Source organism: Prionailurus viverrinus, chromosome B1 (assembly GCF_022837055.1).
Source record: "Prionailurus viverrinus isolate Anna chromosome B1, UM_Priviv_1.0, whole genome shotgun sequence".
Classification (NCBI taxonomy): Eukaryota; Metazoa; Chordata; class Mammalia; order Carnivora; family Felidae; genus Prionailurus; species Prionailurus viverrinus.
The window spans coordinates 185,708,415-185,732,707 of NC_062564.1; the positions used below are offsets into that span (position 1 = coordinate 185,708,415).

Consider the following 24,293-nt stretch of genomic DNA (forward strand, 5'->3'; position numbering starts at 1 on the left):
ACCCGGGATGGCCACAGTGATGCCACACCCTAGAAAGCCCAGAATGAGGGGCAGTGTGCCTACCAGTGTTGAGGGTCTTCTTGATGACAACGGCTACCTGTCCCCGGAGCACGGAGCCCAGGAGCTTGACGATCATGATCAGGCAGCCACAGAGGACCAGCAGGGAGGCTAACAGCAGGATTATGCCAACAGCAACATCTGGGAGGCTGGAATTCACAAAGATGTGCTGGCCTGAAGAGATAATGGAAAGCCCTTGTTAGGAGGGAAATGGGTGCCACCCCCCCAAGGCCACAGACTGTTATTCATTTCCCAACATCTTTCTGTATCACAGTAACAGAATCTTGGTTGTTAGCTCGACGTATGGCAACCCAGAATAAAGACCACACTTCCCAGCTTCCCTTGCAGCTAAGTGTAAGCCTGAGGCTATGTTTTGGCCAGGGGACCTCACGAAGCTAGAACATGATGATGTGAAATCATTACAGTCACAGAGCTAGTCAGGGGCTTCCTTCTACCTCTAAATCCCAGGCTGTGTTTTACTCACGATATTGAGGATACTTACAACAAAGAGTTTGAGGAACCAAGTGGCATAGGATGGGTAAGTCAGAGTAGGAACTATTGCTAATTATAAACCTCCTTGTTTTTTAGAAGTCCCTGTGTGGTCCCATGATTATATGGTTTTGTTGATGGATGAAAAGCACCTAGAGCATGGGAGGTGGCAAACTCATTGATTCTGTGAGGTAAACCACATTTGACTATTTACTGCTCAGAATTAATGTGGGTGGTATGGAGAGGATGAAGAGAAGCAGAAATACACACATGGCTATATAAAGAATAGTTAGCAGAGTTAAGGATGTCTGGGCTGGAAGAGATTCCTGGGGCAACAGTCTAGCTTCTTAAAGACAGGGAGCATCAGGTAGGCTCACTGCATTGTTTAGTGCATAGCTCCAGGCCCTTGAATGGGGCCTGCCGTATAGCAGGGACTCGTGGCTTCAGGGTGAATGCATTTGTTCTGTTCTGTGTGGGACCCGCATCTCCTGCAAATATGGCTGGCATCTCCCTGGAGCCCAAGGGATACCAAAGCATATGGAGGGAGCACTCTGTAATCTGTTGACGAGTTCTGATGCAGTATGGAACTGCCAGAGAAGCTGGGCTTCAAGTCCTACTTCGTCCCCTTACCGGGGGACCTTGGGCATAGCACCTGTCCCTCTGCTGCGAAAGTTCATACTCATTACTGGGTATGATACCAGTGCTCTGTGAATCCTAGTGCCCTTCTTTCCCTCACTTACTGAGCCTCACACAGATAATGAATGCCAACTGCAACCCCCAGACAGCCCAGCCTGGTGGGCTGATGTTCTTTCGAGTTCCACTCACACTTGGCAATGTTCTCCTTGTAGGTCACGTTCTTGATGGTCCAGGTGTAGGAACCGTCCGACCAACAAAGGGAAGGGGAGGTGCAGTTCTCAGGCGAGGGGACAGTGACATTCATCTGAGTCTGGATGACAAACATTGGGAAATGGGATGCATAGTCCATAATACTCACTTTTGGTAGCACTGGCAGGCGACGTGGCAAGTAGGAGGGAGACACGCATGAGTGTGTGTGTCTGTAAGGGTAACGCACTGTTTCCACGGGTCTCTCCATAAATGGGAACACAGGCAGCCAGAGGTGAGCCAAGAGGCATGAAAATAACGAGCCAGGAATAATGTATCCATGGTGCGGAATGAAGCAAAATGGGGTCAGTCTGTCCTACTGCATTGTCTGTCCATCCGGCATTCAGAGACTTGCTTTCTTAATTTCTTAATTGGCTCACGGGCCAATTTTTCCTTCTCCGTACCTTTCATTTGCCCACATTGAATTAAAGGTTTTGCTTAAGGCATGGATGCTGGAGTCTGCCAACCCAGCAACATTCTTAGAAACTTACCACGTTGGTAAAAGTTTCACACCAAATCTTGATCAGACTCTTGTTTTTGGCTGCTTCATCATTCATTGCAATTTGGTTGATAACTTTCTTATCCAGCTGAAGAAAGCAACAGACAGGAGAGAGTCAGCACGTCCTCAGCACTGATGAGGGATGGACCGTAGGAGGTGCTGTTAAGGGGGCTTCGAGAACTTGAACCCAACTGGGAGCTCCTGCAGGAGTGAGTCAGGACTCACTCCATCTGTACTCCCAGGATGGAGCACAGCACCTGGATGTTACTTAGCAGGTGCTTGGCAAATAAACAAATGATTGTATAAACAATGGGCTGGTAACTTGGAAGCATGCAGTAGATAGTCATTGAGTGATAGTAAAAACCAGAAGATAAAGGTAATAAAGGACAAAGTCCAAGTTGACCCATTCTACCTAAGGTAAGAGCCCCAAAACCTTCTTTCATTTATTTCAATAATATGGACAGACCCCAGTGAGCAGAGGGCTGAGACGGAAGGAAAGACAGTAACCTTCCTCTTTGGCTAGAGGCAGGATAATATTTTATTAGCGAGCCCAAGGATGCTGAGGTCAGTGGGGGGAATACAATGGCTCCAAGCATCCAATGAAGTCCTTGAGTCTTGAGAAGCACCTGCCATTCCCTTGCTCCCACCCCAATAAGGAGGACACATGTTGAAGTCAAGGAAACAAAAAAAAAAGCCAACTGCTCTATCAGGTGTCCCTGAAGTCTTGCCTCCCTTGGCCTTTTTCAAAGGCAACCAAAGAACAGTGTTTATAGACCATCATCCTTCACCATCTCTGCCCAGTTGGGTGGGGTGTGGGGGGAAAGGGGAAGGAGTTAGTTCCTTCCTTTCCCTCTCTGAAGGAAGATGGGTTACCTGGATAATGAGTTTCGTGAAGGGATCTGTGATAACTTTCAGAAGTGCCGGGGCGTCTTCTCCATTCTTGAAGTTAAAGGTCTCTACCACCAAGTTGGTCAGGATCTCCAGGTAATGGGTAGCTGCCTCCAGGGGCAAGAGCACCAACACAGAGAGCCAGTTGAAGAAGTCATGGACAGTAGCCCCTGCAAAAGCCCTATAAGAAGGTAATCCCACCCCAAGCCAACAGTAAGATTGGTCAACAAGCAAGTGGGCACCAGTCTAGGCTGCTCATTGATTGCATTGGCTGCAAGGGAGTCACCTATCTATGCCCACACGTGTACAATCTCATTTACATGCTCACAGCAATGCCCAAGTGGGTGGGATTAATATCCCCATTTGATAGATGAGGAAGTTGGGGGCCACCAAGCAGAGGGGAATTGACTGAAGACCACTGCATGGGTGTTGGGGCCAGGACCCTTGTCTCCCACTGCCCAGCAGAACATTTCCCACCAAGACAGACAGCACTCAGTTCTTTCTGCTGAGCAAAAGGGAGGTAGACAGGTTATGGCTACAGTAATTAGCTCAAGGACCACTGTTTGGAAGAATTGAATCAAGGCTACTTTTGAATCATGCACATTGAAGACAACCTTCCTTTGGAAAGGTGGAGGCCAGTGGTCTGATGGTAATCAAACCCCAGAACTGAATTCTTAACTTTTTGTGTTAAGATCTCGGGACTCTGATAAAACATCTGAACAACCTGCACAGAAAACAAGGCCAATATATACCACAGTTTATATCTGATAAGGTTTGCAGGTTCTCCTGAATTCCATCCTGTCTCCACACTATGACACTTGAGATCTTTTTTTGCTCAATGAAAAACATTTTTCTTCAAAACACATCTGCATGGGGTACTTGGGTGGCTCAGTCGGTTAAGCGTCAGACTCTTAGTTTCGGCTCATGGCTTGTGAGTTCAAGCCCTGAGTCGGGCTCTGAGCTGACAGTGTGGAACCTGCTTGGGATTCTCTCTCTCCCTCTCTCTCTCTCTGACCCTCCCTTGCTGGAGTGCTCTCTCTCTCTCTCTCTCTCTCTCTCTCTCTCAAAATAAATAAACTAAAAAAGTTCCCAGGTGATCCTAAAAAAATTAAAAATAATTAAAAAAAACATCTGCATGTCAAAAAACACCTAAAACCCAAAGGGACATGTATAGAAGCTAATATACTTGTGGAGAAAATGCTTAACTTCACTTCACTACACTTAAGGAAACTTATTTATAATTCATTTACTTGCAACTACAAATTTTCACCTATCATATTAGCCAATGTTTTTCAAAGTAACTTATTCTTCCTAAAGAGAGTAATTTAAGACATCTTCATACACGTCTGATGTAAAGTGATGTAAATATTTCTTAGTAGTTTGGCAAAATGTTTTAGGAGCCTTATAGGGGTTGGATATAGTCATTATTTTCCTAGAAATCTAAGGAGGTATTCCAAATCACCAGGAAAGAATGATACACATCTCCAAAGATGTGACTGAAGGCAATCTATTTAAATAATCTGAACAAGGGGTGAGCTATATACTGCTATGTGCAGGCACTTTCATAGATCATGTTTATATTTCATAGGTAGCAGTGAAAAGAACCCAGAATCTGGAAGAAACCTAGATTGAGTCCGAGCTATGCCCCTCGGTGAAGTTACTTAACCTCTTTGTGCTTCTATATTAATAAAACGAGGCAAAGAAAGTCTACTCAGCTTCTTGAGAAGATCAAATTAACAACCTTCCCCCTGGATCATGTGTATTATTATTGCAAACCTCAGGACATTTCATCAGGGACCAAGGAAGGTTAGCCGTGTCTGAGTGGAAATGAGCAGCTCTGAGGCCCTCTGCCACCTGCCAGTTCACCCACAGAAGAGGGATGACATTTGCTGACTCCCCAGCCAGCCTGTTTAATGCTGTCTGCCTGACCCACATGGCGATTACATCATGCAGACAAACTGCCTTCTCTATTTTATGAACTTCTGGGAAAAGCCCATCAGTTAGAAGACAGGCCAGAGAACGTGGTTAATTTTCACATTAACCTTTGCCTGTTTTAACCTGTCCCGTTTTCAGATCTTATGCATCCACAAAAGCTACAGTTTGCCTTTTACCGGCAAGTGGAGAACAAAGGAAAGGTAACTGGGGTTGAGCTCACCCAAAGAGGAAGCTTTAGGAGGTTATAATTATTTCTGACTAAGCGGGATGGTAAATCCTATCCTAACTGGCCTTGTTTTAACTACGCCACACAGCAAGTAAGCTTCTAGCTAGGGCTTGCATTTAGGGAGCTCTGGTTATGTGCCAGGTACCTTGCTAAGCATTTACCTGTTTGGCTGGGTTTACTCCTTTGGACAACAGTGGTGATAGACGACACAATTATCCTGGCTTTGCATACCAGGGAGCTGAGTTAAATCAACCGGTAAGTATGTGATTCCAACCCCCAGCTGTACTCCACAATGGCTACTTCAAACTGTTCTAGGAATGACCAGAAGGTTCTCATTGGCTAGTTTAAGGCAGTTATGACAACCTGGCCGAAACCGATGAGCCTCGTGGCAGCAAAGGCTGATTCTGGGCCTCCTACCTTCTGAACTCACTCCGGTCTCCTGCCTGCATGAGCGCCACAATGGTGTTGGTGACTGAGGTCCCAATGTTGGCCCCCATGATGATGGGGATGGCGGCACGCACAGTCAGCACTGGGGGGGGGGGGGTGGAAAAGAGAAAGTTGGTGAGAGTTAGCAAGTTTAGGAAGGCAGCCTGGCCATGTTCCCGATGTGGCCCAAGGCAGGCAGACCTCATTCAAGCTGGTAAGTAACAAAGCAGCATTTCCTAACCCATTCTGGGGTCTGCACCAGGCTATGAATCTGATTCAAGCTAGGATAGCCCACCACAGAAATATGCACATGTACCGAGCAAAAAGTCCCGGCACATAATTTCAGGGAATCCACACGCTCCATGAAGAAGCCCTTCTGTGGATTCCAGTTTCAAAGTGCCTTTCTAAATTTCTCTGTCCTCCCTATTACAGATGCAAGGCCAGCTTACGGGAGAACAGGAAACAATGTGTAAGGACTTGTGTATTTATTATGGCAAATTCCCAGCAGTATAATTTCTCTAACAAAATTAGTACGCTGCCACAGTGTTCTAACATGTGAAAGTAATTTTAAAGAATATCTTTTTCTAATTTAGCCCAAGAAAGTTCTAGTTAACTTTGCTAACATGCTGGTTTGTACTGAAAATTAATCTGTTCAATTTGGTCCAGTGGTATCTGGAGAAGGCAACCCCCACCGGTGCCGGAGTATCTGTCCTGATTCAGCCAGAGCAAATATCAGCAGGTTCATGTTTGGAATGCCAGCTTCCCAAGCTTGGTTGTCCCCAAGCCAATGTGTGGATTTATTTATAATTTATTCTTAGCACTGAGCAGTGACGGAAATGTTCTTGAAAGGACCATGTAGATACATGGTCCAATATGGCAGCCACAGGCCACGTGTGACTATTGATCCCCTGAAATACAGTCAGTGCAACCAAGCAACTCACTTTTATATGTTAAGTGAAAATAAATTAAGGTTAAATAAAATTAAATAGCCACATGTGGCTAGTGCCTGATGGACTGGGCAACACAGTTCTAGAGATTCAGAGCTGGGTCTTCAAGCATCGGGGACGATTTTCAGACTCAGCCATGGCAATGGAAACAGGAGACTGCCTGGGATAAAGCAGAGCACATCACAGCTGCACGAGATAGGAAGACCATGGTGACAAGCCTGGACACATTCAGAGTAAATCCTGGGTTCCTCAGCCGGGCGGGGGAATGCCTGGAATGTCTGGGCCCACGGGTGCCTGGACTCACGCGAGGAGGCCACCATGCTGACGATGATGGACGAGGAGGTGCTGGAACTCTGCACAAGGACAGTCACCAGCACTCCGATCACCAGCCCAGCCACGGGGTTGGACATAATAGAGTTGTTGCTGAAAAACTGCCCGGCCACCTTTCCTGAAAAACAAGCCCAAAGCCACCAGATGGAAAGTTAGGTGGGCAACTGAATACACAGACATCTCATCTCCAGCCACGACCAGCTGGCTGTGGGTCAGGGAGGCCAGCCTCCAGCCCAGCTGGTACCCCTGGGATCTTCCCAGTGCATCTGCCACGTGCTTCTTCCCAGTGCTGCCCTGGGGCCATGTCTCCACTTCTGTGACCTCGCTCCCCACTCATGCCGCACCCCTTGTTCCTCTTGTCCCTTCACCCTACAGCCTCCATACATCCACTACTCCTTCATCAGCAAGCCCTCCCCCAGCCTTCTCTGACCGCCAACCTGGCCTCAATTCCGCACTTGGCCCAATAGGTGTTGGTGAGTCTCCAGATGCGCTAATTCCTGTCTCTGGGGATATATTCCCGACTCAGAAAATCCCCCCCCCCCCCCCACGAATGGATATTCTCATTCTTCTCTATCAATCCTACCCAACCCCCATTCTCTAGCTCCAGCCTAGCCTCAGATGCCTGAGACGATCCATCCATTCCCCAATCCATTCACTGAAGATGACCAAGGCCCAAGAGGGTAGAAGCAATTCATCTGAGACACTTGGAGAGCAAAATCCCTTGCTTACGCTGGGATTCCTGGGGGTGGCTTCCAGGAAGTCAGTCTGCCCTTCATACACCCTCACAAGTGCCCCCTCTCCCAATTCTCCCAGGTCACAACGATGAGTTCCCAAGAAGGCACCCAGGGGAATAGAAATCCATGGTCTTCTGTGCCTCTGGGATCCGAGTTTGGATCCCACCATGCCAACTCAAGGCTGTGAAACTAAGTGCTGACCTCTTTCAACTTTGAGTGCTCTCCATAAATGGGAAGGGTTTGGGGAAGAAACGTTTAGGACTTCAGGAGGCATCCAACGTGCTGGCTATCACTGTTGTCACCCATCAGGGGAACACAGGTGGCCAAGTATGTGGTGATTTAACTTCTGGGACCCCCTCACACTGCTTAGCTACTCCCAGTCCTGCAAGACGTGTAGGCAACTGCTAAGGATAAGGACCCACCAGCTCTGGGAACCTTGTCCTTCTCCAACAAAGGCCCAGCCCTGATTTTCTATAGTTGCTTTAGCTTGAGAGCATTCCTATCTAATAATCTCTGCAGGTCGGGAGGCCCCAAGACAGCAGGGATCCCTTAGATAAGTCCTTATATCAAACAGCTTCCTGCCTAGGGTCGGTGGACAAACACGGGAAGCTGACCGCTTGGAAATGGCCCCAGCCTGGGCTGCCGGCCTAAGCCATCTCAGCCAGTCATAGCTCCTTTAAAGACCTCAGTTTTCTCTTCTGTAAAACGGGAGCATGACTTCACGAGAAGGTGTGCGGTGCCCTTCTGTCCTAAAACCCGCCAGGAGGCTGCAGCTGGAGAGGGCTTGCTGCCTTGTGACCATCTGAACCAAACTGCATGAAAATACCCCACCCCAGATCTCTGTCCCTTTCACCCATACCTCCAACCAGCTGGAAGGCACTGCTGAGGACATCCAGCGAGCACACGAAGAAGTAGAGAAATGCCAGAAGCAAAATAAATTTCCCGATTCCTTGGAAGACACAGAGAATCTTCCCTTTGGTGTCTCTCTCTGGGGTAAGGGAGAAAGGACACAGGCTTTTAGTGCCCGAAACTCTGAGGAGTTTGGCAATGAGCTCAGAGTGCTCATCTCCCCTCCCCCACCAATCCTCCCCCCCCCTCCCCCCCAATCACCAGGTGGCTGTAAGCTCTTATGTATGGCAAGGCTTAGAGATGGGATGCATCCGTGAGTAGAGTTTTCAAAGCAATTACCACTCTAGTCCATTTAGTTGAAATCTGTGGTGAAGCGTCTCTAAAGGACTGGCTTCAGGGAGGAGGGGTTTGGTGTGGTCTGGGGCACTGACAGGCAAACCAGACTCCATGCTCAGCTGAAGCAGTGTCGCTGAGGGAGGCAGTTAAGGGCACTTGACACCTGCTAAGTGCGGGGTCAGAGATAATGGCTCTCCTAAGCACCTTCAAAACAGCACAGACTATTTTCTAAAATGTGGCCACAAGGTAGCAATCACAGCCTCCATTTGGGGAGGGCTTGGGCGCTCATACATCCTGGAATGTTATGTCCTTGGATGCTATTTTCTCTGCTCGATTTTATAGTGGTTCTCACCTCCTCCCTCCCAGCTGTCTGATCTGCAGACAGACCTTACACCCTGCACCCGGAAAAGAAATGCAGCATTTGTTTGCACGCCAGCCATCCTGGCTGTATATTCTGTCTTCTGGAAGCTTTCCTCGATGCCCACATTTAGGTGAGGAGAGCCCTCCATCCAGGGGCTCTCAGAGCAGGGGTCTCGTCTGTTCAATGCTGTACCCACAGCACAGTTCCTGGGACCAGTCAGCACACAGTGGGTTATAAGGAGCAGCATGGCGCCCGGCCTGGTTACTACCCCCATGCTGGCACATTTGTTGAGTGCATGAGAGAACAAAAGATCCCCCAATTATCGCATTACGCTTTGACTCCAAGCCTCCAAGACTGCAGGCGGTATCCCTAGCCAGGACCTTTTTATGAGAGGCATCAGAGGGGTGCTGGGTGGCTCAGGCGGTTGAGCCTCCGACTTCGGCTCAGACCATGATCTTGGGGTTTGTGAGTTTGAGCCCCGCTTCAAGCTCTGTGCTGACAGCTCAGAGCCTGGAGCCTGCTTGGGATTCTGTGTCTCCCTCTCTCTCTACCCCTCTCCCACTCGTGCTCGCTCTCTCTCTCTCTCTCTCCCTCTCAAAAATAAACATTTTGGGGCGCCTGGGTGGCACCGTCGGTTAAGCGTCCGACTTCAGCCAGGTCACGATCTCGCGGTCCGTGAGTTCGAGCCCCGCGTCAGGCTCTGGGCTGATGGCTCGGAGCCTGGAGCCTGTTTCCGATTCTGTGTCTCCCTCTCTCTCTGCCCCTCCCCCGTTCATGCTCTGTCTCTCTCTGTCCCAAAAATAAATTTAAAAAAAAAATAAATAAAAAATAAACATTTAAAAATTAATAAAAAGAAAGAAAGACCTCAGAGCGATGGAACGGAAGAGGGTAACACAAAGGAGATGATCCTGTGGAGGCAGTGAACCCAATCCCTCACGCATGGGAAGTCCCGCCTGCCTGCTTTCACCTGACCACTTGATCCCCGTGTCCCGGAGCTCGGGCAGGTCCCAGGGGTCTTCCACTGCTGTGGGCTCCTCTATCAGTGCCACGGTGGAATAGGACGGCAGAAGCTCGATCTTGGTGACTGGGGTCCCGCTGTCATCTACTCAAACAAGCAACAGAGGCCATGAGGAATGAGGGTCAGACCCGAGCCACAGGAGGCCAGTCTGGGGCGGGATGATCGGCACTTACTTTGGCTAGTGTCCTTGCCTTTCCCGGGTGTGGTGGACTGCTGGCTAGTGTCCCCTTCCATGTATTTATTGGGGTCGGGCTGGGCATTTTCCAGCTCAGGCCAGGGAGCCATGATCTGCAGACGGAAAACAGAGCTTAAAGAAGCAGCCACTGAAGGGAGGCCCACTCAGGTGCTATGGCGGGAAGAACTAGGTTGCAGAGATTCGGGAGAGAATCTACCTTCCAAGGCGGGGGCTCTTCCGTGCCATATTTCTCCTCTGGGTCTCCCTCAACCGCTCACCTAGGCTGTCACCAAATCAAACCACTTCTTACAGTGTTTCTTTCCATTCTAGCCTCAAGTCTGTCCACTGAACTTCCTTTGATGTCTCCAACTTCCTTCTGGCTCAGCCTCTGTCTTGACTCTCTCCTTTAGTCAGAAAGGGGGTGCAAAGCCACCCCTCTTCATCAACTCACGGCACGCCACGTCCTCTCGGTCCTCCAATGGTTCCCTCCTGCTTTTATTCTAGACTGCACATCCACACCGAACCTCACACAGCGGACTTAACGTATACGTAAATGCTAACACACGTTCTGCCTGCTTTACCTACCACCCAGTCTTCTGTGGGCAGCATGACACAATGAAGCCAGTTCGAATCCCAGTAGTGCCACTTATCAGCGGCTGTGTGCTTAGGCAGGTCCTTTTATACCTCTGAGCATAAAGGCATCAATGTTTCCCCATCTATAAAATGTGGACAAGTCCAGGTTATGTGTGCAGGGTTATGAGACTGACAGTGACCCCTAGAAAGTTCCTGGAACCAAGCAGCCATCCGCCAAATGGTAGCTATTATTCCTATGCCATGCCGCCTGGCTTAATGACCCTTTGTCAGAACCACATGCTTTCTAACCTTTGGTAGACACTTCCTCATAAGCCATTGTTTCAACAAAGCCTTTCTTGGTTACACAAAGGGTGGCTCTTGACACACTTGGAAGTCCCCTCCTCGTGGTGCTTGTCCTCTGACACACGTTAGTGCCGTACAAACAGTTCACAGAAGAGGAAAATACAAGTGGCTAAAATACTGCAAAGAATTGGGCCCCATTAACAACCCAAGATATGCAAATTAGAACAGTGAGATAAATTTCAACTATCAAATCAGCAGAAAAAAATACTTGTAAGTATAATATTCTGGGCTGGAGAGACTGCAGTGAGATAGACGAGTACTGGTGGAAAACCAGCGGCAACAGGTCTAAAGTCCTTTACGTTTTCAATACATCTCTGACCCAGTCACTTCACTTCTAGGAATCCAGTATCTAGGAATGTTTCCTCTCAGAAAACCCAAAGTACCTCCCTGTTCTGATCACTTCTTTGAAGAGGTTTTCCCAGAATCTGTGGCAGTCTAACTCCTTTCCTATTTTTCTTCTTTCCCCCTTTCCTAATTTTCTTAAATGGATCTACTTCCTGCCTACCGAAATGCAAGCTCTACCCAAAAAAGAGGCTTTGCCTGGTTCAACATGGCATCCTTAGGGTCTACAGCTATGCCTGGCACACTGACAATGCCCAATACGTGGTGGTTGATGGAATGAATGGGATGCAAGCCAAAGAAGATGCTGCCACGCTGTCGCTTAAAGAGGTGAATAGTAAAAATAGGAAAATTGTTGTACTAGCCATGGTACATCCATGCAATGCAATAGCACGCCATTAAAAAAGCTTATAGGGGCGCCTGGGTGGCGCAGTCGGTTAAGCGTCCGACTTCAGCCAGGTCACGATCTCGCGGTCCGTGAGTTCGAGCCCCGCGTCGGGCTCTGGGCTGATGGCTCAGAGCCTGGAGCCTGTTTCCGATTCTGTGTCTCCCTCTCTCTCTGCCCCTCCCCCGTTCATGCTCTGTCTCTCTCTGTCCCAAAAATGAATAAACGTTGAAAAAAAAATTTAAAAAAAAAAAAAAAAAAAAAAAAAAAAGCTTATAAAGAATTAGAAAAGGGGCACCGGGGTGGCTCGGTCGGTTAAGTGGCTGACTCTTGATCTCCACGCAGGTCATGATCTCACGGTTCGTGAGTTCAAGCCCTGCGTCAGCTCCACACTGACAGCACAGAGCCTGCTTGGGATTCCGTCTCTGTCCCTCCCCGACTCGCTCGCTCTCTGTCTCTCTCAAAATAAATAAGCCTTAAGAAAAGAATCAGAAGCAATGCCTTAGATAAATTGTGAATAAAAGGCACTATTTTTTGCCCTACTCACAGCACGTTCTCGCAGGACCTGGAAATGTCCCGTGGGATTCACAGTGGGTGATGGGATTGTGGGTGACTTATTTTTCTACTCTATGAAATTTCCAAAATTCTTTTAAGAGCTGTAGCCCCACCCCAGACCCACAACGTAAGATGGTTCAGGGATACCCAGTGTTGTGACTGTTAGGCGTACCTGTAAAGCTAGGACTTAAGCTGATTCGGTGTGTCCTCATCACGAAGGGCTTTTCATCGGTTTGTTTAGCCTAAGGAATTTCTTGACTTTGCCCAGGCAACTGCAGAACCCATGATCACAGGGGACATCCTGCAGTCATTGGCTTCCATGAAAGTACAAGCCGTGCCTTTCATTTCAACTTAACAAGCATCCAGCACAGGGCCTGGCACACAACAGGCCTCACGTGCTTTCTGAGCAGGATGCCGGGGCCTGCCTGGCCAGCGAGAGCCAGTATTTAGTAAGCCAGGCTGTGCTCAAACCTTGCGGTGGGGGGGGGGGGGGGGGTGTTGTTATTCTCCCATTATACAGATGAAAACACTGAGGCATAAGGAGGCTAAGTAACTTGCCCAAGGCCCCAAGTGGTAGAGCCTTGAGCCCAGGTCAGCCTTTTCTGGCAGCTGCTCTAGGGCTCTGTGTTCTCTGTAAGCCACTCTGTTGGCTTCTGGGAGTGGGGCTGCTTCTAGGGTCCGGCCTCCTGGAGTTGCTATGCCTGTCACAGGCTGGACTCCTCCCTCGGGCTCAATGAAAAGCCTTCTTATAGCTGACAGTCAAAGGTGGGGCAAAGCCTGCTGCTCAAGGTGTGTTGGATTTGGGGGGGCCCCTTCCCAGGGTGTGCTGGGAGGCAGCTACAAGGTTGGGGCCCGGGCAGGGGAGGTGGGGCAGGGCTGAACGGTTGGGGAGGAGACCGAGGCTGGCCTGGGACAGCCCCAAGTTCAACTCAAGGCCACCATGCAGGTGAACGGGCTCGGCTTGGAAACAGCACGGAGGTTAAAAAGAAAAGACAAGGCCAGGCCTATGGGTTTGGGGGAGTAAGCTCAAGTGTCTACCTGGTGACTCTTCCAATGCAGGGATCCGTAGCCACAGTGTGTTGGGGGAAAGAAACGAACAATCTTGGAGCTCTGAATTTCAGTCAGGCACGAGGCTGGGTACCTTACATAGCACAGAGGCTCAGAACCAAACTCCAGCTCTGCCCCAGATACACTGAGACCTGAGCAAATCACGCGACTGCTTTGTGCCTCAGTTTCCCGTGTGTAGAATCGAGCTTATAACAGTCTATATAGCCCACTGGGTTGTTAGACAGCTTCAATGAGTTAATTTCTGCAAAGTGCTTGGAACAGTAACCTGTCCAATTGGTTCGTGTTCCTCCTCTGAGCAACCCTGAGGGGTTAGTGTTCTTCCCATTTTACAGATGAGAAAACCAAAGCATTTCAGAGGGGTAAAGCCACTTGGCCCAAGGCCGCAGTGCGACTTGAGAGTCTCTGACTCCAGAATCTGTGTTTGCCTCAACTACAACATGACTGGAACACTCCTAGAAGGGATGAGTCATGTCATAATAGCATCAGAAGCGCAACGCACCTGATTAAAGGCCCATTGCCAGGCAAATGGAGAAGATGCCTTAAGACCCGAGTGGCAGAAGCCAGCGCCTCACCTCCGTATGCAGCGTCCTGGGAGGAAGCGAGGGCTCCATGAGCTGGGTCTTGGAAGCACCTGCCGCCCAGGTATTGGCACAAAAGCACTCCCCCTGCCTTGGAACATCAACCTTCCGTCGTCACTGCCACAGGCCGCTTAACGGCAGTCCACGCTTCGACCTCACCCCGACTGAAGTCCAACTTACTTCCCCATCACCCCGGACGCTCCCCTCCGTGGAAGTTTGCTGTTTGTCATTCCTGCTACCATCCCCAAGAACCGCAAGGTCATCTCCCACAGCCCCCCAACCCAGCACCTCTGCTCTTGCCTAGGTAGCACACCCCCCCCCCAGAAGACCCACTTCTCATCTGTGGGCCCCCCCGGGTCCTCTCTCCTCCCCTGCCACAGTTCCGCAGGCCTCTCTGATCCGCCCTTGCCCACGCGCCCGACATACAGCACATATGCACACGGCACTCCACCACATACGGTGTAATTGACTCTAATAACAACAAGTACCATTTAATGAGCACCAGCGAGGTGCCAGGTGCTGTGCTGGGCCCTGACACATATTATCTGATTCAATCTTTATGCAGGAAAGGGGTCATGCTCATCCCCACTGGCAGATAGAAAAACCTGGAGTGCCAAGAGACGAAGCAACTTGTGCAAACTCACCCAGCAGGGGAGGGACAGAGACGGTTTTTAAACACAGCTCAACCTGTCAGTGAGGTTGGGACCCTTATTTACAACATCCTTGGTCAGGACATAAACTTATTTTCCTGGAGCACGGATTTCACTCACCTAACTGGGGAGAGGGGACGTTAAATAGAGTGACTGGTAGATGATTTACGCTGGAGAGGTGATATTTACACGGAGCACATTGTTTCTCAGCCTTGGCACTGTTGACATTTGGGGCCAGATAATGCTTTGTTGGGTGAGTTGTCCCGCGCATTGTAGGATATTTAGCAAGACCCCTGGTCTCTACTCACTACGTGCCAGGAGCACCCCCTCACCCTTAGTTTTGGCAACCAAAAACGTCTCCAGACGTTGACAGATATCCCTCGGGGACTGAGAACCACCGGTCTACAGGTTAAGAGACCAGACCTTCGATCCCCCCTGCCTGGGTTCAAGTCTCAGCCAAGCCATCTGCTGTGTGACTTTGGGCTAATTCCTTTGCTCCTCTGTTTCCCCTACATGTCAAACTGAGATAATATCCCGGACGAAGAATTCTTATGATGAAGCGCATTATGTTTTAAAAGTTCTCAGAATAGCATTTGACACATCGTAAACCCTGTGCGGTTTTCAGCTATCACACTAAAACAAGCAGGGACGTGTAGCACAAAGTGCAAGACTTACATGAATTTTGAGCTCGCAGTGGGCTGCTCTGGGCTAGTCACGGACAACTGGAATTTAAGTTTTAGAGGGCAAGACCCGTATATTATGCGTTTCCTCCCAACACTCAGTAGACTATACCTAGTAGGCCCTTCGTATTTGTGAAGGGAAGAGTCAACATACAGGGTTTGCTGAAGGAATGAACTGGACCCACGCCTAGGAAACAAATCAAGCCCGAATCTTACTAATGAGCGGCTGCCCCTCCTCATGATAAGCAGGTTGGGTTGGACAAGATCTGTTAGATGGGGCCAGTGTACCAAGAAACTGCGCCCTCAATGTCACAACAGCTCCACTTGGGCTCTCATCAGCAGTAAGGTGTAAGAAGGGTGATTGTTTGCCTATTCAAATTATGTTTTCGGTGACTGGATTTCTCTGGCTGATCGGGATAATTGCCTGGAGTGAACACAAAGTATGTAGCAAGTACAGAAACAGACGCTTCCGTGGGCCGATGTGCAGGTGGCTTAGGACACTGCCGGCAATAGAACAGGAGGACGCTCGTTTGCACTGACCCGAGCGGAAAGGAATAGCATATCGTGGCGGGGGGCTCAATGCGCTAAACTGTCTTGAATACTTACTCTCTGTGAGGCCAGTGCTGGCTTCACTCACCTGCAGGCCCTCACTGCACTGTCAGTACCACCAAAAGCAAAAGAAAATTTCTATGGAATGTCTCCACTCCTCCTTCTTGGAAGTCCTTTCTTCCCTATTCCAAGTCCAGCCATGTGGGCAAGCCCATGCCCTCTTTACAAACACTTCCCTGATGAAGCAATTACTTCCCCTCATGCAATACTTCATTTTCTGGTACATGCATGTGCTCCACTATCGTTGGGGGAAGTTCACTGCGTTAGACCCCTGGCAGGTAAGAAAAGCAAGCTCAGGTACTGAGCGAGCCCCGGGGCAGGCAGCCAGGAGAGCCATCCGGTCAAGCCCAGAGCACTCTGCAACTGCCGGCCACTCCCCTCCTGGCCCTCTCCACCTCCACAGCTCCGGCTGCTCCTCTCAGGACCTGGGAAGTGGGGAAATGCAGGACACCTGGGACACCAGTCACTGTCCTCAGCAGCGTGGGTACACAGGCCCCGCTCGCCTGGCCTTCCCAGGCAGCAGAGCCCCAGCTCTTGTGCAGGTGGACCCCACGGATCTGGAGTAAAGGGATGACTCGGAGCAACCCCCCCCATGATCGGCCCTGGGCAGATGCTCCTCGAGGCCCCTGGATCTTCCAAGGCTGCTGACATCATAGCCCCTGGCACACAGCGCCGAGAGAGAACCACACAGCGCGTGCCCCCGAACCTCAGTTTCAACATCTCAAAAGTGGGGATAATACCATCTCCCTCACTCAACTGTGGTAGGACTGACTGACTGATGAGCAAAGGTGAGGCCCCGCGCAGAGTGCCCGGCAGAGTAAGCGCACAGAATTTTGTGGAACGAATTGCATCGCAAACAATGCACAGCCCAAACTCCACTGTGCCCTAGACCACCAGCTCCTTATCTCAGTGCTCAGCACAGCCGGGGATTCTCTGTAAATATTTGTGCGCTAAAGGAACCCAAAGCACAGGAGAGAAAGGCACTAACGTGTATGCATGTGTGTGTGTGTGTGTGTGTGTGTGTGTGTGTCTTGAGGGGAGTGCCCTACAGGATCCATGACCTCATTAAATTTTACAGCAACGAAGTTCTTTCCAGTTTACAGAAGTTCTTTCCGGTTTCCAAAGAAACTGAGACCCAGAGAAATTAACGAAGTCCCACAGCTACCTGTAGACGGAGTCAGGATTTGAACCCAGAAATGCTGGTTCCAAAGCTGGGGGCCCTTCCATAGACCTTTCGGCCAGACGCCGCGACAGAGGGAGGAGGAATCCTCTGGGCCCCATCAAAGCAGCATGGAAACCAAGGGGCCAAGGGGCCCCACCCGGTCCAGGCTCAGTGGGAACTCTAGCGGCTTCTGGGAGAGCTGGCGGGGCTTGTCCCTCTGCAGGGGTCTGCAGACTCACTCAAGCAGCTAGAAGAGCCAGCCAAGAACACCGTGATGACAGGCTACCCGGTTCCCACAAAGGCTCTGGCATACCAGAGATTTGGATTTGGCATATGTCAGGCCTTTTTAGGAGTCTCAGCTAAGCAGGAGAGGCAGACACTGAATGAGCCGGACAGAGGCCCCAATCCGAATCTGACGCCACTTTCCCAGCGGCAGGCACACACTGGCCTGTCTGGAACTCGCTTCTCTAGAAAGGGGCTTTGGGGATCAGCAGAGGCCTTCGGGGCCTTTGAGCCCCTCCATAGGCATTCTCCCCAGAGCATCCTCTGACCTACTGTTCCCTCTCCCCACCTTCCCAAGGGCGCACTCCGGCACACTCTTGCCACCTGCCAGAAAAAAGCAGAGAAGAAAGGATAAAGTCATCCATTTTGACCGTTTGGTACTAATACCCACAAAGATTTTTTTTTTTTTTTAATGCCTAGGTATGAGGTTCGTGGCTATGATCACACATTCGCTTCCTTGCTCCCCTCCACTCATCCTTACAACTGACCTGGCTATGTCAATAACCCTTTTGGCTCAACTTCCTGCATCCATATGTGTATCCCATGCCAGCAGGAACTCTTATAGGCCAATGAGAGGAGACTTCTCAGCTCTTCTCAGACCCGGGAACAGGAAAATGTAGGGCACCTGGCGGTCGCCCAACCCTTACGCTCTGCATTGTTTGAGCTTCTCCAACCAGGACCTGTGCCGGGGCCACCTGTACTCTGAACAGCAGCAGCCATCTGACGACGGGGGGCAGAGGAGGCGGGGGACAGGCACACGTTCTGGCCTCCTGGGCCCAGGGAGGATGACCTGTGCGGCCCCGGCACGCACGACAGTGTTTGGCACACAGGCGCCACCCAAATGGCTCTTGAGCATTTCGAATCAGGTACTGAGCGAGCCCCGGACACAAAGTAACCCGTTTAACCTCACAAGCACTTTACTTCTGTGAATTTACTTTTCAGTATTCATGCCTCAGTACTAATCCTACCGCGGAGGAAACCAAGGCACAAAGAAATTCATGGCCTCAAGTTATAAAGACACTGCACCTTCAGAAACAATTCGGACTCAGGTAGTCTGATGTCGAAGTTCAAGACGCGTAAGAAATCTTTTCCTACTCTGAAAGAATGCCCAAGACTTCAAAAATTCCCAAGAGGGGAATAAACCCCAAGAGGGCTACTTAATTTTCCATCTTCCCTCAACCACCACAAGGCAAACTAATCCCCCCAAGGACATGGCAATGGCAGGAAGGGGGCGCGCGGGGCAGGACACAAAAGCAGTCGGCCTGGGTTTTGCATTGATGAGTGGCTTCAGTTTAGACTTTTGACTACATGTACTGACAGTCTTTTAAAAAGACATTTTACTCTCTCTTTAAACTAGGGCCATATTACCAGACCACGCCCTCATAATTTACACTTATGATATTTTAAAATTAAATCCTGCAGTTAACTTATATCTATATCAATTATTTTGCATTGCGTTGGGTGGTTAAAAGAGCCAATTCACAAAAACACTTTGGACATATTGCAGTCTGTTTGCAGCCCTCTTTTTTACACTCTTGTGTATTTTTAAGTTCCGTGGGATATCCTGACTACTTCCTGCTGATGTTGCCATTCTGTCCCTAGGGTGGTGGTTGGGTGGGCGGGGGAGGGTGGGGAGAAGGAGGGAAGGCCGGGAGGAAGGCGGCTAAAAATGGTATTAAAAGTTTATTCCAAATCACTGATCCCAAGAAGCTGTTTTCTTCATTAAACTGAATTCAGGCTATTTATATGTCAGCTTTGTGCCTAACAGCTCTAATCCAGACGTCCATCCTCCCACCAAGGGGGACTTGTTTCAATGAGACGGTTGAGTGATTTGGGGGTGGACTTTGGAGGGGGCAATTTGTTAAACATCCAAACCTTGTACAAGCACGATCTTCTTACCACCAGTCCCCAAAGTTACAAAAACAGAGATCCTTATCAGCTGGTTGGCTGGCAGGAGCAGAGACATTCAAACACTCCTACCAACCAGAAACAATCGTTGTTCCTATGAGGCACAACCTTTTCAAGAACACCGGGCCCAGAACAACTTAAAAAACTCTGGCTCGGGAGAGGGGGAAGCAAGACAAACAGGACTGTCGCAAGCAGGGCGAACACAGAAATCACTTGTGAATAGAAACAGGGAGGGAGAGGGGATTCTAAGTGCAGAAATCCACAAGCTGCCTCCAGGAAATCGACACGGTTCAGACAGCTGCCATCTCCTTATGGAAAATGAGTGCTTCTAACTCTCTCCAGCTTCGTGCCAGCTACCCACCGCAGGCAACTGCCTCTGGGGATCTGAGGACTGAATGTAAGCCCATTCCATGTGCCACCCCCTCTCTGGCTTGGAGATGCGGGGTGCTCCCACCCCGCCCCCACCTGAGCACATTTCCTTGCAAGCCATTTCCAGCCCCCCCCCCCCCCCCCGACTGCTCACCTGATACCCTCTGACTCTGTTCCCCCCGGGGCAAGCTGGAAGACCAGCCCTGTGCGGACCCCCACCAGCAAACTAGACTGCACCCTGCAGTCACTTTAGATGAATAACTCGGCAAACAAGAATGGCAGCACGTGGAAGTCACACTCGTGGGCACTGCGTTATACTGGACAGCCACGCACACCTAGAATTTTCAGCGCAGGAAAGCCTGTGGGAGGGTTCCCTTCCCCCTCTTGCAAAGAGGGGTAAACTGAGGTCCAGGGGCTCACAGCAACCTGCTTTAGGTCACACAGCTAGTTCGTGACCCAGTCGTCCCAGTCCCTATGTGGCACCTCTTATTCCCCCATTTTTCCTCCCTGACCTACGAATGCCAGAACATCCACAGTCTCAGAACCCCCAACAGTGGCTCATTAATAACATGGCCAGGGGTAAGCAGTGTAGTCATGGGAATTGTAATAACAGCCACGGCAGCAGCATCGAAAAAAATATAATCTGAAAGTTTAGAGAAGGTTTATTTTTTTGTCTTCCGCAGTCCAAAGCCAGCCAAGCTCTTTGAGGTCAACATCGAGGGATGTCTAAAAGAATTAAGTGAATTAAAAGTAAATGAAGCTTCTTTGGAGAGCGAGAGGGGAGAAGGAAGAGCCCTCGCCCCGGCGGCGGTACTCACCAGCGCTCCCAGCGCAGGTAATGGACCCAAGGAGGAACCAGGTAGAGTTCAGCCGCTGGGGTATATATAGCGAAGGTGTTGCGCAAAGACCCGGCGGCAGCTGCTGTCATCACGCCCCTCGCACATTCCAGGACCGCCTGCCGCCGCCGCCGCCGGGGCACTGCCTACCTGCCGACTTAATGAGCCCATCGTGACCTCGCCGGCTGCGGAGGGAAGACAGACAGGCGGCCCGGCTGCTGCGGGAGATCCCCACACGGTCCCCGAGCCCCAAAGCCACCGCCCGTCCCGCGCCCTGCGCGCCCTGCGCGCCCTCCCACGCGACACCGGGCCAAGTGGGGGACTAGCCCGGCTCCCCCCCCCCCCCCACCGCCCCGTCCCCATTCTGTCCTCCCCAAGACAGTTTAGCGCCTGTGAGGCTGAAGAGGTCAGAGACGCTGAGACACAGATAAAAGCCAACTGGAAACTCAGGGACAAATCCTTCCAAAACAAAGCCGGGATTGTTTGGCCTTATCAGGCGTTGGGGTGCTTTCTGCCCCAGAAGCCTGGACTCTGCAGTTAAAACAGCTGCGGCTGGAGCCCTGGGTCGGCCAAGGGATGGGGCTGGATTAGCCGGGCTGAGCATGGGGAGAGGGGCTGCTCTTCTCTCCAGAAGGGCACCCCTGCCAGCTCGTCCAGCTCTAGCAGACCGTGTCCCTTATTTCACCGGCTGCCCTGCCCTGTGTGTTCCTGGTGAAACCACCACACATCTTTCTCCATCCACACCTGTCCCAGGGAGAGCCCATGGTCACGCTTATCCTTAAGAGCTGCGGGGTTATGGGCGGGCAGTCATTCTCCAAAGCCCCCCCCCCACACACACACACCTTCCCACGGGTACAGCGGCTTCCATTTTAGCTGAGACTTCTAGAAGGGTTAGGGGGCATGGCATAGGATTACTCGGGATTTGCTGAGCAGGGATCAAACTTCAATCTTATTCCAAATCCCAGACCCTTCCCTCCACCGCATGGTCCTGTTTTATAGTGGAGGAAAAGTTTTACTGAGCACGACGAGAGAGTAGAAGGGCCCATAGGAACGAGGCTGGTTTCATCCCCAAGCCAAGAGCTCTCTCCTCCATCAGGGGGAAGATGTCAGGAGCGCTGCTTCCTAGAAGCTACTGAGCAGGGCTCTCCCCGGGGCTGAGAAGTCAGTGGCTACACACGTAAACTCAGTTCCCTGTTTTAACCCTTGCTTTGCCTGCCTTCATTTGCTCCTGTATAAAATGGGAATAATGGTCCCTATCAGAGTAAGTGAGCTCAACTATTTACAGCACACAGCATGGTACCTGATGTGCACACGAGTACTCAGTCCCTATCAACCATTGTAGTCTTCACTGGGAACACCCGGTGTTGGGACAAGATTGAGTGGGAAGATTTGATTAGTCTCATCTGGAACCTTGGGGCCCTGAGGTCACTACTCCACAGCTCAGATGCTGGGCACATCAGTCCAAGGGTCAGGACATATTGCTTGGAGAGTGGACACGGAAATCAAATCAGCCCAGGCTGTTTTTATTAGAGGGACAATGGTTTTGCTAAGTGCGTCCCAGACTTCAAAGCCAGCCCTTGGAGATAGTGATCAGCTAGCACCTTTCCTCGGAGTGACCTCCAAAGCAGAACACCTGGTGTTGGGAACCGTTGGCACCTATTCATTGAGCTCAGCCACACCTCCGTCCCTGGGCATGTGGGCTGCAGACGGGAACAGCCTCATTTGGACATTCATCCCGACAAGCCTCCCCCCAGTAACTGTGGGCTTTGATGTGGGGCACAGAGCAAACCCCTCGCACTTCCTATCACTCCCAACAAGGAGCTAATAGATCAAAATTTCAAAAACATTGGAAAGGGAAAGTTCACTGCTGAGAACTTAACACATAATTTAAACAGCCTATGTTTACACACAAACATCGAGAAAGTACTTTCAGCTCACTTGTTGGGTGCCTACAGTTGGCCTGTAAGTTAAAACCGATTGGATTCATGGTGTCATTAATGCAAATTCATGGCCCACGTAGAGTCTGGCCCAAGGCTACAAAACTTTGAGCTAATATCAGCCCACAACGGTTACCAAGCCTCTGGGGCCAGATGTGTTTCAGAATGTAGAACTTTCCAGTTTTAGAAAAGAAGAGGTGAGACACTCTAGTGGGATCTAGACAGCACCCTATAATCAGACCTACGGATATTGTTTGCTGTAAAAATGTACGAATATTATACCAAATGGCATAACTTTCGATTTTATATATCAATTCAGTTTAGGGTTTGGTGCTAAGGGAGTTTTAATTTTTTTTAATTTTTTATTTTTTTTTCAACGTTTATTTATTTTTGGGACAGAGAGAGACAGAGCATGAACGGGGGAGGGGCAGAGAGAGAGGGAGACACAGAATCGGAAACAGGCTCCAGGCTCTGAGCCATCAGCCCAGAGCCCGACGCGGGGCTCGAACTCACGGACCGCGAGATCGTGACCTGGCTGAAGTCGGACGCTTAACCGACTGCGCCACCCAGGCGCCCCTCTAAGGGAGTTTTTAAATTGCAGATTAAGGATCATGACTGCTATTCATTGAGTGCTTCACGTGTACTAACCATTTTACATATATCAAGTCATTAATCCTTGTAGTACTAAGAGCCAGGTATAAAATCCAGGAAACGAGGCCCCAGAGAAGTTAAACAGCTTATCCCAATGTTGCAGGACTAGTTGGTGGCCGAGGTAAAATCTTAGCCCAGTTACCGAGTTCACCCACATAATCACCAAGAAATTTTCGCTGATTTCTTCCCTCCTTTTCCTTATAGGGATATTTGGTCACCGAAAGAATGTGTCTGAGTAGAGAGAAGAATAGAGAGCTCAGAAACGTATATGGACACTTGATTTGTAGCCAAATTATGGCTGAGCAGCAGGGTAAGCACAAACAGCAATAAATGGATATCCGAATGACAAGTGAAACTTGACCATCTACCTAACACGCTGCATAAAAGAATGTACCTAAATGTAGAAGTCAAAATAATAGGACTGCTAGAAAACAATATAGACAAATATTCATGAACTCCAGGTGGGGACAGATTTCTTCAATAGCATACAAGATGCATTAACCATCAAGGAAACAGAATTTGCCTGAGAGGTGAGGCCAGGGGGGAGGAAGAGGGTTGGAACACTCAGAACTGACCAAGAACGGACTTCCGAATACATAAAGAATGTTCATATATCAAGAAAAAAATCCAATTAAAAAATGGTCAAGGGACTAGAACAGGCACTTCACAAAGAGGATAATTAACAAGCACATTAAAAGATGCTCTATATCACAACTGAAGGAAATGCAAATTAGAGCACGGTTAGATTTAAACCCGGTGTATACATCTCGCAGCGTAAGCCCAAGAGAAATGTACCCTCTGTTCAACAAAAGACATACACAAAGTTGCCCATGGCAACACAGCCCACACAATCGCTCAAATGTCCATTTCCATAGAATGAAACATTAACCACAAAGCCCGCAGACCAGGAAACACTATTATGAAATCCCCGTTTGGGGAGTCAAAAGTGGCCAGATAACATGTGATGACAAGGAACAATTTATTGTTACGTGGAACAATTTATTGTTACGTGGAACAAAATGGATAGGTGTTATCTCACAAACAATGCTAAGTTAAAGAAGCGTTCATACTCTTTGATTTCCCTTGTATAAAATTCCCGATCCAGGGGCGCCTGGGTGGCGCCGTCGGTTAAGCGTCCGACTTCAGCCAGGTCACGATCTCGCGGTCCGTGAGTTCGAGCCCCGCGTCGGGCTCTG

The 24,293-nt window shown here is 49.8% G+C and overlaps 1 protein-coding gene across 4 annotated transcripts in view; it reads right to left on the reverse strand.

Annotated features, from left to right (window-relative positions):
* SLC34A2 (solute carrier family 34 member 2) overlaps window positions 1–24,293 on the reverse strand; it is a 46,457-nt gene that overhangs the window by 7,230 nt on the left and 14,934 nt on the right. For 3 of the 4 annotated variants that reach the window (XR_007151759.1, XM_047857135.1, XM_047857133.1), the window contains exons 2-10: window positions 10,151–10,265; window positions 9,927–10,061; window positions 8,273–8,401; window positions 6,654–6,797; window positions 5,394–5,505; window positions 2,801–2,996; window positions 1,920–2,015; window positions 1,372–1,492; window positions 64–231 (exon numbers count right to left, since the gene is read on the reverse strand). Coding sequence is in view for 3 of the 4 variants with exons in the window: in XM_047857133.1 (XP_047713089.1) it covers window positions 64–231; window positions 1,372–1,492; window positions 1,920–2,015; window positions 2,801–2,996; window positions 5,394–5,505; window positions 6,654–6,797; window positions 8,273–8,401; window positions 9,927–10,061; window positions 10,151–10,265 (1,216 nt within the window). In the remaining variant the exon portion in view is untranslated. Of the gene's footprint in view, window positions 1–63; window positions 232–1,371; window positions 1,493–1,919; window positions 2,016–2,800; window positions 2,997–5,393; window positions 5,506–6,653; window positions 6,798–8,272; window positions 8,402–9,926; window positions 10,062–10,150; window positions 10,266–20,491; window positions 20,699–24,293 lie in introns of those variants that run through there. The other variant, XM_047857134.1, reaches the window with a different exon arrangement.